At 32.4% G+C, this 17,801-nt stretch overlaps 1 protein-coding gene and 1 non-coding gene across 2 annotated transcripts; both read left to right on the top strand.

Annotated features, from left to right (window-relative positions):
* The first annotated feature begins 3,023 nt into the window (after window positions 1-3,023).
* Window positions 3,024-3,095, top strand: TRNAM-CAU (transfer RNA methionine (anticodon CAU)). The gene has a single exon. It is a non-coding gene; the product is annotated as a tRNA-Met (tRNA).
* A 2,211-nt stretch (window positions 3,096-5,306) lies between these two features.
* On the top strand, window positions 5,307-10,908 carry LOC11422224 (zinc finger protein VAR3, chloroplastic). Its single transcript, XM_003619773.4, has 8 exons — window positions 5,307-5,755; window positions 7,108-7,225; window positions 7,621-7,982; window positions 8,676-8,792; window positions 8,994-9,119; window positions 10,072-10,164; window positions 10,330-10,464; window positions 10,555-10,908. The coding sequence occupies exons 1-8, from the start codon at window positions 5,409-5,411 to the stop codon at window positions 10,667-10,669; spliced, it is 1,413 nt and encodes a 470-aa protein (XP_003619821.1). The 5' UTR covers window positions 5,307-5,408; the 3' UTR covers window positions 10,670-10,908.
* Window positions 10,909-17,801: the final 6,893 nt, after the last annotated feature.

Genomic DNA, 17,801 nt, shown 5'->3' with positions numbered 1-17,801 from the left:
GATATGCAAGGAATATCTTTTTCGACACATGCCTTCTTCCTTTCCGCCAGAGATTCTTATCACAATTGCGGTGTGAAGTGTGAAGTGAGGGAAACAACATGTCCATAAAATTAAACCATTGAATGTTGAGGGTGGTTGCAAATGCTTTCAATTTGATGATTTATTATTTTTACTTTACATTTTGATTTGGACCGAAAATGTGAAAATTGTCGTTTGTTTAAAAAGAAGAAAAAATTATTTAATTTTAGGATTCATAACTTGACTTTCAGATTTGATGGTTTGAGTCTAAGATGATTTGAGGGGTGATTATAGAAGAAGAATTGAAACACCAATTGTAACATATGCTAAAATCGTTTCAGGATAGGATTGAAAGTGAATAGTTGTATTTTTTTTTTTAGAGAAAAGTGAATAGTTGTATATATTTCCACTTTTAATTTAAATAAATTTAAACCATCTATTTCATCTAGTAGTGTTTTTCTCGTGGTCCACCGGTGAGGAACCTAATTGTATCATCACCCTTGAATCCACCTATCAATTGATGTGAGTAAATACTTTTTATTTAATTTTGTTAGTTTTATGTGATGTGCCTAAATAATATTTATTTGGGGTTGTGTCATGAAAGACTTTCTCGTGACTAAATTACTTCTCTTTAAATTTTATCATTCATATGAGTGTGTCTAAATACTTTTGATATGGGGTTGTTTCCACTCAAGTATTTCTCTTTTTACGAAGGATGTATAAAAGTTTTTTGAGATGAGTTATTTGAACAACCATTCGGTTGACAATTTATGTGATAACCATTGAATTACAAAGAAAAAGTATGTATTGACATGAAAATCAAAGTAATAGAGAGATAAAGGAAAAACATAACGTGAGTATGAAAGAGAAAAGTTTTCACAAAAGTTGTCATTATACAAATATAATTTCTCAAGTTTTTTTTTTTTTTTTTATGGAATGTACAATCAAGTTAGTGTCCCCTTGGCAAGCTCCATCACAATTCAATTTTGTCCATCCCGTCCGAGATCGATGGTAACCAATGAAAATTGTGTCCATATGACGTGGTCCAGGCTCGGGTGTAGTCATTGTCACATGTTTCAGTCTACATAACACAACGATAAGTTATGATGGATTAACCGGTCTAGCGAAGCTTTCTTAAAAATAGACTCGTTTTGCCAAGTCCAAAAGTGCAAAAAAAAAAAAAAAAATCATAAAACTAGTTTGCCTCTCCATGATAAATATCACACTTTTATCTCTCAAAATCAGATTTGTTATATATTAAAGCTTCCAGATTTTTCTTGACAATATTAAAGCTTCCAATTGATTATATAAAAATTAATTAATTAAGTATTATACATTTTTAAAAAATAAACAATTATCTTATTTCTCTTAATTAAGCTCACGGGGATCGCAACCAAGCTCTGATACAAAAGAAAAACATTTTATAACTTTTTATTATTAAAATATTAACATATTTCTTCCAAAAAATCTCACACGATCAATTACATTGCATTGACTTTATTTTCATATTTTTCTTTCAAGGGTTTGTCTAACATGTGCAACATTGCACATGTTAAAACAACTAATAATAGTAACTTTTTCTTGAAAAACGACGATTATTTATTCAAAAAGTTTAAATTTAATATTAAATGTTCAAGTACCAACATAAAAATTTTATTTTAAACATCTTAACATGTGCAAATTTGCACATGATAGAAAAACATTTCTTTCAAAACCTTCTCAAGATGAATTCTTGTACAAATAAAAAAAAATTCACCAAAAATCAACAAATCAAAATATTAAGTTATACTGACAATTTCCATCTTCAAAATATGCTACATCTTACATGTAACAATTGTTTTTTTATAAACTTCAAAAACTATTTTGTATTTTTTCTTGATATAATAAAATGCAAACCCTACGAAAGAAAAAACAAACTACATTTCACTAACATTTCTAGCCATGTAAGTTTAAAATGTTTTAGCAAACATGAGACTTTTCGGCATAACAGAGAAGTCTTCAACACATTCATTTTCATAGAATTTAGTGTGATACTGTACTTAACTAGCCAATCAAAGCTTTTGTTGCCTTCACGCCAAATGTTATTAACTTTGACATACCATTTTAAGAAGATGAACTTACGAATAAGAAGAACCATAGTCGAAATCTCATTTATAGAACCAGACTTACTAGTAACCATTATAATAAATGTGTATTTTACAGTCACTTTTCACAATAAGATTAGAAACGCCATCTCTTCGGGCCATATACAAGCCAATGTATATGCCCCATATTTTAGCTTGTAGGGCATCACAAACTCCAAATTTTCAAGTGTATCCTGCAATCCATCTACCCTTTGAGTCTGTCGTATCCAATCAAGTTGGTGTCCCGTTGGCAAGCTCCATCACAATTTAGTTTTGTTCTTCCTGTCTGAGGTCCATGGTAACCAATGAAAATTGTGTCCATATGACGTGGTCTAGGCTCGGGTGTGGTCATCGTCACAAGTTTCAATATACACAACACAAGGATAAGTCATGTTAGATTAGCCGGTTTAGTGAAGTCTTCCTTAAAAATAGATTCGTTTTGCCAAGTTCAAAAGTGCAAAAAAAAATATCATAAAACCAATTTGCCTCTCCACAATAAATCTCACACTTGTATCTCTCTGAATCAGATTTGTTATATATTAAAGCTTCCAGTTGATTATACAAAAAGTAATTAATTAATTAGTATACATTTTTAAAACGAAACAATTATCTTACTTAAGATAACCCAATGTAATTAGGATCTTTGACCCCAATAATCGTCCTATGGTCTATCTATGACGTAAGTCTTTTGGTGCATTATATCAAAAAAGTTTGATGCATAAGTCTTGTTTATTTTTATTCAAGGTTCAAGTGTCTTATGGAACAAGTAAATAGTTATGTATTATATATTTTTGGAAACAACAATTCTTGGGAATAACTATTCCTTAACAAAAATAGATGAAATACAATCATATGAAAGTTTTGCAACAACAATTCCAACAAATCAGAGTGGCGCAGCGGAAGCGTGGTGGGCCCATAACCCACAGGTCCCTGGATCGAAACCAGGCTCTGATAAAAAAGAAAAATATTTCATAATTTTTTAATTATTAATATTAACATATTTCTTTCAAAAAATCTCACACGATCAATTACATTACATTGACTTTATTTTCATATTTTTCTTTCAAAACCTTCACAAGACGAATTGTGGTAAAAATAAAAAATTCACCAAAAAGCCACAAATCAAAATATGCTACATCTTACATGTAACAACTTTTGTTTATAAACTTTAAAAACTATTTTGTATTTTTTTCTTGGTATAATAAAGTGCAAACGCGAAAGAAAAAATAGACTATATTTCACTAACATTTCTAGCAATGTAAGTTTCAAATGTTTTAGCAAACATGAGACTTTTCGTCACAATGGAGAAGTCTCCAACACATTCATTTTCGTAGAATTTAGCATGATATTGCAGTTAGCTAGCCAATCAAAGATTTTGTTGCCTTCACGTCAAATGTTATTGACTTTCACATACCAATTTAAGGAGATGAACTTACGGATAAGAAGAACCATAGTCAAACTCTCATTTATAGAAGCAGGCTTATTAGTAACCATTATAATAAATATGTATTTTAGAGTCACTTTACACAGTGAAATTAAAAACGCCATCTCTTCAGACCATATACATGCCAATGTATATGCCCCACATTTCAGCTTGTAGGGCATCGCACACTCCAAAATTTCAAGTGTATCCTTCAATCCATCTACCCTTTGAGTCTGTTGCATCCAATCAAGTTGGTGTCTCGTTGGCAAGCTCCATTACAATTTAGTTTTGTCCATCCTATCCGAGGTCCATGGTAACCAATGAAAATTGTGTCCATATGACGTGGTCCAAGCTCGGGTGTGGTCATCATCACAAGTTTCAATCTACACAACACAAGGATAAGCAATGCTGGATTAGCCAGTTTAGTGAAGTCTTCCTTAAAAATAGACTCGTTTCGCCAAGTGCAAAAAAAATATATCATAAAACTAGTTTGCCTTTCCACGATAAAGCTCACACTTGTATCTCTTTGAATCAGATTTGTTACACATTAAAGCTTCCAGTTGATTATTCAAAAAGCAATTAATTAAGTATTATACATTTTTAAAAAGAAACAATTATCTTATTTATGATAACCCACCGTAATTAGGATCTTTGACCCCAATAATTGCCCGAAGGTCTCTCTATAACGTAAGTCTTTTGGTGCATTATATCAAAAAAGTTTGATGCAGAAGCCTTGTTTATTTTTTATTCAAGGTTCAAGTGTCTTATGGAACATGTAAATAGTTATGTATTATATATTTTTGAAACAACATTTCTTGCGATCAACTATTCCTTAACAAAAATAGATGAAATACAATCATATCAAAGTTTTGCATCAACAATTACAACAAATCAGAGTGGCGCAGCGGAAGCGTGGTGGGCCCATAACCCACAGGTCCCTGGATCGAAACCAGGCTTTGATAAAAAAGAAAAATATTTCATAATTTTTTAATTCTTAATATTAACATATTTCTTCCAAAAAAATCTCACACAATCAATCACATTGACTTTATTTTCATATTTTTCTTCCTCAAAAACAGATTCGTTTCACCAAGTCAAAGACTACTAAAAAGTGATCATAAACTAGTTTGTCTCTCCACAATAAATCTCACATTTCAGATTTGTTATATATTAAATTTTAGTAATCAAGTATTATATATTTTTAAAAAGGAGCAATTATCTTATTTATGATAACATACCGTAATTAGGATTTTGACTCCAATAAACACCCTAGTATCTTTATAGTTTCAGTCTTTTGGTTTAATATGTGATAGACCTTTGAGTTGACAACCAAATATCTGTCTTTATTATATATATTTTTATCATGGGTTAAGTCACCTCTTAAATAGGTGACTCCATAGTAGAATTTTTTTTTTTTGAAAGGAAGAGTAATGCTATCGACTCTCATAACACCGGGTAGCACTTGGGTGACATTGGTGACATGACCAATCACAAGCATTGTGGCATTGTGATTGACCAATGTCACCAATGTCAGCCAACTCTATGTCACCCAAGTATTTTCCCATAACACCATGTTAATAAACTGAACATTTTTTTTATCATATTCTGTATAATTTTTTTTTCTTTCCCATAATTTAAAATTTTAAATACATTTTCATGAGTCCATTTATCATTATATGAAAAGGATAATTTATGCAAAACAAAAAGATTTATTTGTCAAAAAATAAATGAAAAGTATTTTGTTATCCCCTGCTACTCTAAAACCCTTGGAAGCGATAACATTCTCCATTTCCAATCCGATAAACCTCTCTGTCATAAACCAAAAAATTTCAATTTCAATTTCAATGTCAACTTCAAAGCTCGCACTCTACAGAACCTTAATCTTCCGCAACCCTCGAATTCAACCTCTCTCCACAAAACTCAACAATCCTTTTCTCTTCTTCAAACCACCACTCCACCACCACCGCCACCAAACTTCCTTCTCCGCTTTCTCCACCTCCACCGCTGCCGCGGAAGAAGAATCTCTATCTTCCACCGTTCATCCTTGGCCTGAATGGATCTCGTTCGTCGATCGATTAAGAGCTAAAGGCTATCTCTCTAAATCGGCTGATGATAACAGTGTTTACTCTGATATCAATCTCTTGAAAGATGCTTCTCTTTCCTTCGCTCGTGACCGTTACGATGTTTTCAAGTTCGTTTTCTTTCCTTTCCTTTCAATTATTTGAATTGATTAATTGTGTAGAAAAAAGCACCTACACTTCTAATTGATGACATGACATTGATACGTGATTACATTCAATTAATTCATTTTTACATATTTTTATCAGTGTCGACTTGTGTACGTGTCGGTGCTTCATAATTATTATTATTATTGTGCCTCCATTTGAAAATCACTCGGTTTTCGTCGCTTTTTTAGAGTTTTGATATATCATGTTTAAATTAAAGTTTTTAGGGGTTTTCCTGGTAATTTTATGGATGTTGATCATCCTGCATCATCAGGCCGGATGGCACATCATTTAAAATACGTCACATCAACTGAGTAAAAAAATAATATGAAAGGGATGATGATTTATAGGGGACCAAAACGGTAACTAAGCCTTATTACTGATGATGAGATGATGATGTAAGAATGTATGATGAATGTGAAAAAAGAAAAGAAAAGAGAAAGACTGTATAATGAAAGTGTATTTATGAGAGGATTAACATTAAGAATGTAAGGCATTACTTGAATAAACAACTTAATTAAGCGCTTATCATATACATGTTTATTATAAGATGTTTTTATAGAAAAAAATAAATAAAGTCGAACTGTTTTCATATATGCTATTTTCATAAACTATGTTGGAGAGTTTATGGAAATAAGTTGAACAAAACAACACTAATTATCTGAAATTTAGGTTACTTGTTTTTTGTTTTTGTTTTTTTTGTAACTTTCATGAAACAAATAACTATTATTATTGTTGTTGTTTTTCAAGTTGATGATGTAAAAATGTATGATGAAAGTGTATTTATGAGCTTACACAGTAAGGATTCGCATTAAAGCCACATTTGGATAAAAACTCTAAATTCTCGCTTCATGTTAGAATCAATTTTGGAGGCAAAATCAATTCTATCCGAGGGCAACCATGCACATCAAAATCAATTCTACACCCCTACAATTAACTTTGGCTCCTCCAAAAGTGGAATCAAACATACACAAAATTAACTAAAAACTGTTTTCGTATAAGCTATAAGCTATTTTATGGAAATAAGCTGAAAGAAACTTATCGACATGTTATAAGTTATTCCTATAAGCTCTACCAAACAATCTTACAAGTGCTTATGTCAGCAGATAAGTTCAAATAAGCTAATCCAAATAGAGCCTAATTTAACCCGTTTTGCTTGTTACCTTGATTGTGCTTTGCAGATTCATAGTAATTTAACTTGCTTTGCTTGTTATGTAGTGCACTGTTGTGTTTTGTTATGCAGATTGCTTCTTGTGTTTTATGCAGATTTTCATTGATTTAAATTGTGTTGCTTGTAATGTTGTGCTGTGTTGTGCAGATTGCTGTCATCAGAAGATATTCAAGCAGTTGTCGAGGATGGATGTCCTAATTTTCTCCGTAAAGCTGTTAATTCGGCTAAAAGGCTGAGAGCTCATCTGCGATTAGATGAAGGGGATGTACGTGTATTGCTGTTGTTGTTATCTAGTTTTTTAGAAGTATTTATGTCCCCAAGTTTTGGTTTGTTGCAATTTGAAAGTAATATTCAATGAGATAAATGCTAGCAATATACATTATACACAGTGAGACGCACAAGCATTCTTTATTATTGGATGAAATACTGAAATCTTGCGCTGATGATACTAATGGAGAGTGGATTTTGGTATTTAGTATGGTTGGCATGAATTTTACCCAAATACTAAATAGTGTGTTGAAAAGTGAGTGTTAAATAGTGTATTTGCTACCACTTGAATTTAATATGAAAGATGTTCAATGTTGTCATAAATCTATGAGATTTCATTTTCTTTCCTATTTGAATTTGAGGAGATGACAACACAAGTTTGCTTCTATCCAGGTTTGTAGTGCTTGCAATCTGCGAGGCTCTTGTGATAGAGCTTATGTGATTCTAAAGGAATCTGAGGCTGATGCTCGAACTGTGGATATAGTGCGGATACTTTTGTTCTATGCAATAGATCCACTTGTTCTTTCCGGAGGTGAGAAACCACCGGGCCGAGAAGTTATCGAATCATCTGCGAGAAAACTTCTATCTCAGCTGATTGAGTTGAGCGAGTGGTCCCCTCCTCCTCCTCCTCTTCCTGCTTATTCAAAGTCCACTTCACAGAAAGATGTGTCAAAAGTCAAACCTCTAAGTTTTAAGGCGGCGGAAATGTTGTCTAAAAATGTTGAGATGAAGAAAGGTGACTGGGTGTGTCAAAAGTGAGTTATATTAGCTCATGCAGAAATATTCTTAGCTTGTGTAATGATTTCTGCATTTTAAATTTTTATTACGAGTGCATTTTCATATAGAATTTGAAAGACATAGTTAAAATGCAGAACTAAGGCTTCTTCATTCATTAGCCATTTGTCTACAGAAATTAAGCAAGCGGTTCATCATCTGTCAATTGCACTTTTACTAATAGCAACTAAATATTAGAGATATTACATTATCTCCTTTTAACTTTTGCAGTGAAAGTCATTACCTTTTTTATCATGTTCAGTAAAGTTTATTCTGTGTGATGATATACTCATTCATAACTGTATTTGACTGGCGGGTGGGTGTATTTATTTTATATACATCCTGTTGTCAAAAATACAATTGGCTTCGTCCCATAAAGTGCAGCTTAGATGGTAAAGGCTGCAGGGCCATTTGATATGTTGAGACGCGGGTTCGTACCTGCAATACCCTCTTCTCCACACTTAGTGTGTGTTAGTTTTGCCGCTAGGCTCTTTGACACAAAAAGAAGTAATACACTTGTTTCTCCCTTGTCATGAATACCCATCATTAAACTTTCCACAATTATTCTTGTGTTAATAGAAGTGTTCTATGTCTCTTGACAACTATAATTAGATGTTGGCTATTGAATGATTTGATCCTAAGAGTTCTCTTCCCCCCCCCCAAATTTTCTGCAGATGCAATTTTATGAACTTCTCTAGGAATAGGAAATGCTTAAATTGTGAGGAAGATGGGCCAAAGAGTGATGACCCTCGTACTTTTGAAATGAAGGAAGGAGACTGGATCTGCACTGAGTAAGTCCTGTATTTACTTATTAGCTCGTCTTCTTAAGGCATTGTAAACTCCTACATTAGATTGTCAGCTTCCTTTAAAAAGTCTGACAATGGTAGTTAATAACAATATAATTCCTATTGTCCATATTCCCATTGTCAACAAATACTTTTGTTCCGTTTTTGGTTTGTTGAATTGCTGACTGCTCTTTGGTTTTGCTACAGATGCAACTTTATGAATTTTTCCAGAAACATAACGTGTCTAGAATGCAAAACAGAGGGGCCCAAGAGGGTCAATAGACTCGATACAAATGAGGTTCAAATGAAAAAGGGAGACTGGACATGCCCCCAGTAAGCCTCCTATTTTCTCTGACAAAGAAATTCCCATTGACATATGTTTCGTTTTAGTTTTGTATGATAGCAAATGAATCAATTTTATGTCTGCTATTGATTTCGACAACTGCTGATAATTTTAAACACTGATAGACGGCTTTGACACGTTAACCTGGTAGCCGTTTTTTAATCGGTTTCAATATTATGTTACTTACCATCTCATTCATTTAGTAATTTCTATCATTTTTCTTGCGTCGTCTCCTTTTGAAGCCTGGGAAAGTAGCCTTTCTTTCTTGGTTGGGCTCTTTTTGAAGCCTAATCCAGTCAGCCGAAAGTGGAAGACTTTTGAAATACAATTTTTAGTGTTGATTGCTTTCTTAGAACTACTTTACCCGGACTTTTTGGGGATTTCTTTTACTGAGATATCTTTCTTTCGCTCTATAAAAAAATCATTTGTTTATAAATTCCCTTCAGCTCGCTATCTGTTTTACGTCTTCAGTTCTTTTGCCTCTGTATTTACATTCAGTTAGGCATTTGCATTTGGCATTACGACTCTAATAGGTACTTGGGTATTATGGGGTGAGTCCCATATCGAGTAGTATGGGATGCTTGGTGGAGTATTTAAGTGGTTTGGTTCTCTCCCCTTGATAGCTAGCTTTTCAGGGAGGGTTCCCCAAGTGCTTAGATACCTATTAGTTGGTATTATAGCTGGTTCAATAATTTATAGATTACATGATTCTTTAATTTTTCTGTTGCTAAAACTGTTAATCACTGTTCTTATGCACAAACATCTTTGAATTTAAGCTAAAAGGAGCTACAGCTTTGCTATGAGCAAGGGCAAAATTTATACTACATTATGATGATTAGTAACATTGTAGCAGTACACTGTATGGTATATTGTATAGAATCAAAATACAGACATCGACTTCAGTTGTTAGTTAAAGTGTCGTTAATTTTCCCATGTATGTAGGTGTGGGTTCATGAACTTTGCTAGTAATGTCAAGTGTTTCAAGTGTCCTGAGCCAAGGCCCAAGAAACATCCGGGTGATTGGAGCTGTCCTAAGTAAGTCTTTCTCTTTTCACCATCATAAAACTTGCTTCCGATGCTACTTTACATGTATTAATTTCTCACATTAAGCAAGGTCTATTAAATCAAAACATTGAATTGGCTATTACAAGTATTTTTTTTCTTCTTTTTCTTTCCTTCATGAATTTTCTATGCATATAGGTGTGATTTCATGAACTTTGCGAGCAAAGACAAGTGTTTTCGTTGTCAAGAGTCAAACCCAAATCCCAATAAATATCCAGGAGAGTGGCCAAACCCAAATTCCAAGAAATATCCTGGTGATTGGAGTTGTCCAAAGTAAGTTCATTGATTTTCTTCCCATCACCTCTTCCCACCAAACCTTATTGCAATTAAAATGTTTTTCATTTCATGTATTGCTTTATGTAGATGTGATTTCTACAATTATGCAAGAAATACAACTTGCTTGAAGTGCAATGCTAAACCCAGTAAAGAACAACAAACAAATGTGGATGAAGGGCATATATGGAGGAGACGAAACTGATTTAAAAAAAAACCACCAGGCCTTATTCTTGACGAGGTCATAATTGTGGTTTTTGGTCGTTATTTTTTTTTTATTATGGATGCATTATGTATCCTGTTTTATTTCTCATACTTTTCATTAACGTGGAGCCAATAACTTCACTTTTGAAAATATCACTTAACCATTGTGGTATGTTTGTTTGATGATAACTTGTGAAAGGGAGATTTTGCAGCAAAAGAAGTTGAGAGATGGTTATCCTACTTTGTTTGGTATTTTTTTTTCTTCCTATTTTATTCACATTAACCAAAGAAAAAGGACCCTTAATACGTGGACACAGGGAATTGATCACAAAATGTCTGAAAGAGAACCTGCCTCAGTTGGTTTGAGAAGAAATAGGTGATATGACAAAATACAGTTGGCCTTAAACAAATCTATTATCACCTTCTATGAAAGAAAAATTCATAATGTATATTAGTGAGGCAGTGCTTGATAGCAGGTTCTGGTTATATATTTTTAGTGGAACAAAGTAGTTTTTTGAAGGAATGAATAAGAACAAGGTACTGTCAAAAACTTAGTACCCTTCAATTCAAATCAATAATGCAGAAACGATAAAATAGATTCTCACACAGTGCAGAATCTATAAAAGATGATAATTTCTCCTCATGTGAAGATATAAACATATCCTACCAGCCCTGACTTCACTTAATTCTGGTGACAAAAAAAAAATTGGCAAGTCAAGCTAACAAAAAATAAGAAGCTTGATCTACTTTTGTCAAAATTAAAGTAACACAACCTAATATATAAAACTAACAAGATCTTTGTCACTGCAGTAAGCTTATTTGTACCAAAAACTGCAGCAAAAAACAAACCTTGATCCTCAAGATATAAGAGGAGATTAATTTGACAGTGAATGTGAAAACATGATTAAGTTCACATGTACTTTCAATGCTCCCAAGAAACACCTCAATCACAACTAGTTTTATGAGTTTTCGGGAAATTGATCTAAAAACCTCATATGACATGTAACAAAAACACCTTTCTTTGTTGTTATATCAAAATAAAGAAGCCTTTCAGCACTTTGGTTAAAAACGATGCTTTTCAACACTGTTTTGCACACTCGGGTGGCAGAACACATGAGGCGCATGACACTTTCTTCCAATGTGTTTTTGTCTTTTTCTTTGTTTTTCTGAGTGCTTTCTTCCTTTAAATTTTTCTTGAGACTTGAGATAGAATTTTCTCAACTTGTAATGTCTTGATAGGCCTCTTGATTTTTCATACAATGTCTTCCCAATTCTTCATGAGGTGTCTTGCTTTGCTGAATTACATGATTTTTCAATGAAGTACATCACAAACACCTAAGAATTGCTTGGTTTAGGAAGGAACTAGAATTAAAAAAAGAAAACATTACAAAATGTCCCTTACACCATAAGCACCTGTTCTAAAACTCCTCTTATTTAGGTCAAATCATGATTAAAATGATTGAAAAATATGCTAAAAATAACATAAGATGATTTATCATCACAACCCAAAACCTAAATTATTTCTTATCCTCAGGTAACAAAAAGAATTTGAATTATAAATTTGTATAAATTTTAAGAGGGCATACCTTTTCGAAGAGGTTGCTCAGATCATCATTCATTCGATTTCCTAGCACATGTCTTCCTCTTGAACCTTTCCTTCTTAATGATTATTTTTGAATGAAGATTCTTGTATTTATCGGCATATTTTCAGATGGGTTTGTATTGAAAAGTTGAGCTTTTTCCCAAACCCGTAAGGGAAAAACAACAAAATGTTGTTCTTTCCCAAAATCGTACGCGCCTCACACGTAGAATAGTGCGCCTGCGCGTGTTGCCTAAAAACAATGCTTTTCAGCACTGTTTTGCACACTTGGGGCGTGTGGCAGTGATAAGTTCCACATTACATTTATCTTCCATAGCACTTATCAACTTGCTTTGCAAGTAATTCAATATAAAAAACCTCAATTCTATATAAATTACGTCTATTTCTCATACCTTTTTATAGGTTATGACCATGACTACACCAATACTGAGCAAAATAAGGCACGCGCTAGAAGCCAAGCTAGAGCATCACAAAAACATCTTAGTGATAAGTTTGATTCGCTAGGCGAGCTGAGCGAGGTGAATAAGAGCCAAAATAGAGAGTTTTAGAAGAAAAAGCCAAAGGCGTTTCGTTAGACTAGATTTGATCTTCTAAGCGAACTAATGCGGTTCAAGAAAATATATGAAGACAATTGATTTTTTCCTCCAAAGAAGAAACCTCGATTCACTAGGTGAGACATACTTCGCCTAGGGAACTTAACTTTTCAAAATCTCTATAAATAAAGGTGTAGGTGAGACATACTATTTAGTTTAAATTTGTTCTTAATGCTTTGTCATTTATGTAGTGTTCCACAATCGATCTTTTGATTTAGTTTAAGCCTAGTCAGCCTGATTATCTAAAGGACATGGTTTAAACTATGTATAGGTTTATATTCAAGTATAACTATATGAGCGCTTATGTCATTGAAACAATCGACTATTTTGCCATAGATGCATCAAAAGTCAGTTGGTTCAATGCATCTCATGTCGTTAACCTTAGCATGAGACATACACTGAGGGATATGTGAAGTTATATCTGATGAATAAAAAATATAAAATTGATTAAAAGGAAACATAATAGGAATAGTTATTGAAATTCAATCCAAGCACAACTTTATCTATTTTGATTTAGTTTACTTTGATTCACATCACTAAAACACTTTTATAAAAACTTGTATAGAAAATATGTCGTTATGAGCAAAATTTTTGTGAATTCGATATTTTATTTATGATAAAAACCGGCCTACTTATTTCTGCACGAGGATAGTCATAAATACTCTTTTATCAGACAGCATACTCAGGACACGTGACACTTTCTTCCAATGTGTTTTTGCCTTTTTCTTTGCCTTTTTCAGTGCTTCCTTCAAACATGTCTTAGGACTTGGATAAAATTTCCCCAACTCGTAATGTCTTTAGATGCCTCTTGAATTTTTCATTCCATGTCTTCCAAATTCTCTATTAGGTGTCTTGATTTGCCAAATTGCATGATTTTTCAATGAAATACATCAAAAATACCTAATAATTGCTTTGTTTAGGGAAGAACTAGAATTTCATGACTCAATATGAAAACATTATAAAATATCCCTTAAACCATAGACAACTATTCTAAAACCCCTCTTATTTGAATCAAATCATGCCTAAAATGACTGAAAAATATGCTGAAAATAACGTAAGATGACCTATCATCACTCATCATACCTAAAACACTTGTAATAAACTAAAGCTCAAAGTCATAAAATTGTACTTGTGACTCAATTAAATAAATAACATTTGCATTATTGGGCCAGTGGGTTTCTCGGGTCTGGCTCCGGTTTTAACTTGGACCATATTACGTAACTAACCTATCTTTTTTGAGTTATTTCGACTAAGTTTTATCGGGTTTTTCAGGTTGATCTAACTCATGTACACCCCTACTTTATGGGCGAGCAAATCTTCACCTAGCGAAGTAAGACGGTGTTAGTGACTTTTGAAGACAAACAAGTTTTTCTCTTCTCGAGTCATTGGGTGAGCATGACTTCGCCCAACGAGCTTGCACTTTTTGTACAATATAAATAGGATTGTAACAAACTTTTACATATAATTTTTTACATTTTAAATCTTGTTTGAGAGAGAAAAATTGGGAGAAAAGCTTAGTTTTACCATTGGAGCTTGAACTCAAGCTTGTTGATGAATTTCCACCTTCAACCTTTATCTCTAGGTCAGCCTCGATCGTTACTGTTTTAGACGATTCATTCCTTATCTATATCTCATTAAACTCCCTGTATGTTTCCATTCATTCCATCTTCTTCGTAGCTTCTAAAGGCAACGCCTCTTCGTCTCGGTCATCTTAATTGAGAATCTTTGGTTCCAAGCTGTCAAGTTTATCTCGTCGCCCCCTATGCCTGTTCTCTTCACATTTGCCTTCCCATGGTCCCTCGGAGCATCATTATTACGTTAAATTTTGTTTCTACATGGTCCTTTAAAGGATGCCATGAAACAGGCACAACCTTACTCATAAGCTGGAATAGTTTCGACGACCCCCTTGTCATTGTGATACCGCATCTTGAGGTGAACCGTTGACGACCACACCCAAGTCCATCAAGGTGGGGAACCAAACGATGCACTTGTATACTAAAGGGAAATCCACTATCAAGAAGCTATTGACTGTCTTCAGGGATCCTCATGTCCTACACATCACCAATAACTTTACAACTCCCTAAGGCTGTGAGGAAGATCCGTCGAAACCTTGTAGGTTGTGACCCTCGTAAGGGAGAATATCTCTATCTGTAAGACTTAAAGTATGGTGTACATCAAATTAGAGGAAGCCCATTGGTCAACAACCTATTAGCCATTATGACCTAAACTATTTATGGGATATGGCTGTTAGGTATACCATTCAACATATCTTCAACCTCGTAACACTACTAAAATATGTTGAAATAGTGACGAATTTTATAATGACGGATTTAATAAATCTGTCTCTAATTTCCTGATCGCTGATCATTGGTGACGGAATTAAATTCATTTATACTTTTTAATAAATCTTCATATAGTTTTAATTTATTTTCATATTCTAAAAGGTATTTTGAGGTCCTACCTATTTCATCATCATTTCCTATTTTAATATTATAATCTAATTTAAGGTATAATATTTTTATTATATCTTTAGTGTTATTTATTATATCTATAAGTTCTAAGGTTATTATATTTTTAGTTCTGCTTATACTCATTTTCTAATTTCCTAATTTTCTTTTGTAAAATATTTATTTTATTCTCTAGTTCTAATTTTTCTCTTTGTATTTTATTTAAAATTTGTTGTAATTTTAGTTTTCTAGATTTCTCATCTGAAATCTTAGAATTTTCTAAATTTTTCATTTTAGTTATTTTTGAATCTTTAGTGCTCTGATACCAAATAATTGATACCTAGATAATTCAGAAATTTTTTTTGGAATTCTTTTAATAATTTTAGTCATCATCTAAATAATCCCATATTTCATTGTTTTCTACTAAGGCAAAATCTATTGGATTTCCTTCATAATACGTAGAAACTATATATTCGTCCATTAAAATGTCATCCATCATATTTCCTAATGCATAATCTATCTCACTTTCGTAAAGTATTGCTTGTCCGCATAATTTACCATATTCTTCACAAATTTTTGACCTTATTTCTTTCGGTAAATTCAATTTCCATATACATTTTAATTTTTCATAAAAATCTTTTTCTTTAATTTCAATACTATCTTCGTAAGCTACATCCCAATCTTTTAATCTTATATGTATTATTTTTTCTTTCTCATTAATACTAAATTCTGCCATATTTATTTTATACTAAATTCTTTATTATTGATAGTCTAGCTTATTCTAAATTATTCATATCCTATTTTTTAAATATGTTGTTAATTCTTTTACTTGATTAGATAATTCATCAATGTTACTTTCTTCAACTTTTTCTGGTTCGTGAAATCTAATTGGTCTAGGTATCATTGTTCCTTTTAATTCTAAAATCTTTGATCTATTTATAAAAGTTCCTAATTCCGTTATTTCATTTCTTTTTGGATAGTAAATTTTTCCTATGTCTTCGAATAGACTAGGGACATCTATTCTATTATTAATTCTGAAAGTAATACTATGATGAGAATTCGTTAATGCATAATTAACGCAATAAGTAATAGAAAATATTTTATCTCCTGGTTTCATTAAATTTCCTCTTAAAAATTTATGCTCTAGAGTAAGTGCTTGATCTAGTCTTTGAGTGTCTAATGGGATTCCTATATTAGGATGTATTTCGAATTTTAATTTAACGTATGCTAGATTTCCTTCAACAACTCCTAGTATTTTATCAACTGAATATGTAATTCTATCATCTTTTAATATTAGTTCTAACGGAGAATTAATTCCTTCTTGAAAAGTAGATTTAATTAATACTTGTATAGCTCCTATATGAATATATCCTATTCTATTCCTATTTTCTTCTTTCTTTATGTTTCTTTTTAATTCCATAAGTTTCTTCTTATCTAACAACTTAATATAGGTGTGTCCTTGAGCATCCGCAATATCTGTAGGAGACTCATTAATTAATTTTCCATAGTATATAATGTTTTCTTTTTGGTTAAATCTTTTCATTATTCCTCCAATTTTTTCTTTTCCTTTCATATTAGTACCCTTAGTTAGGTCTAGATCTTCTTTTTGTATTTTTTGAAACAAAGTAGGATCAATTAAAATACTTCCTTCATAATTTCCGTCTTCTTCAGTTATATTTCAATGTTCTATATCCCCCATAATTAATAAATAATTATATTAACTAGTTCTTAAAATGAAAATACTTAAACTTAATATTAGATAATAATACATAAAACATAAGTGCTAACATTATATAATAAAAGCTTAATTTAATTTAAACAAAGTTAAGTAGTTATACCTGCTCATGATTTTCATGAATTAGTGATCGGTCCACCGCTGCTTCCGTAGCTTTAGGTAGCCTTAAGTAGGATTAGTGGTATATATATTTGTAGTAATAAGTAGATAATGGATAGTAATAAGTGGATTGAATAGAATTAAGTAAGTGAAAGATGAATTTTATTGATGAAAATTGATTACAAGAAAAGCACTAAAGTGCCAACAACTAAATCCTAAAGGACTTAGTTAAGTTTCTTAGAGAAACTTTACAAACATAGAGCTTTCTACTACAGCTTGCACTACTATCGTTACAAGCCATTATTTATAAGCCAAAAGGCCCTACTACTATTCATACATAACACTATTCATAGTACTATTCATCATAGCACTATTCATAGTACTATTCATCCTAACACTATTCACCCTTACATATTTTTATGACACTACTTATTACTTGTCTCCATGCATGAAGGCAACTACATTTTCAGCATGGCTTTTTCTCTTCTTCTAGACACATGTCCGTGCACTTGGCAATTGCTTCAGACCCTTCCTCATGCATGCATGCACAACTCACAAGCATGATTAATGCTTCCTCTTATGCTTAAGCACAATTCTCTTAAGATTCTTGGCTTATAGTTTAATAACTCCTTGTTTAGTGAGTAGAATGGTACTTCAAA

This window comes from Medicago truncatula, chromosome 6, assembly GCF_003473485.1.
Source record: "Medicago truncatula cultivar Jemalong A17 chromosome 6, MtrunA17r5.0-ANR, whole genome shotgun sequence".
In the NCBI taxonomy this organism is placed as follows: Eukaryota; Viridiplantae; Streptophyta; class Magnoliopsida; order Fabales; family Fabaceae; genus Medicago; species Medicago truncatula.
The sequence above is the reverse complement of the archived record's forward strand: the minus strand, read 5'-3'. Positions and strand labels throughout refer to the sequence as shown.

Coding starts and splice junctions, on each gene's coding strand:
- LOC11422224 (XM_003619773.4), top strand. CDS start 5,409: ATGTCAACTTCAAAGCTCGCACTCTACAGAACCTTAATCTTCCGCAAC. Junction 5,756..7,107: donor GACCGTTACGATGTTTTCAA/GTTCGTTTTCTT, acceptor TGTGTTGTGCAG/ATTGCTGTCATCAGAAGATA. Junction 10,465..10,554: donor GGTGATTGGAGTTGTCCAAA/GTAAGTTCATTG, acceptor TGCTTTATGTAG/ATGTGATTTCTACAATTATG.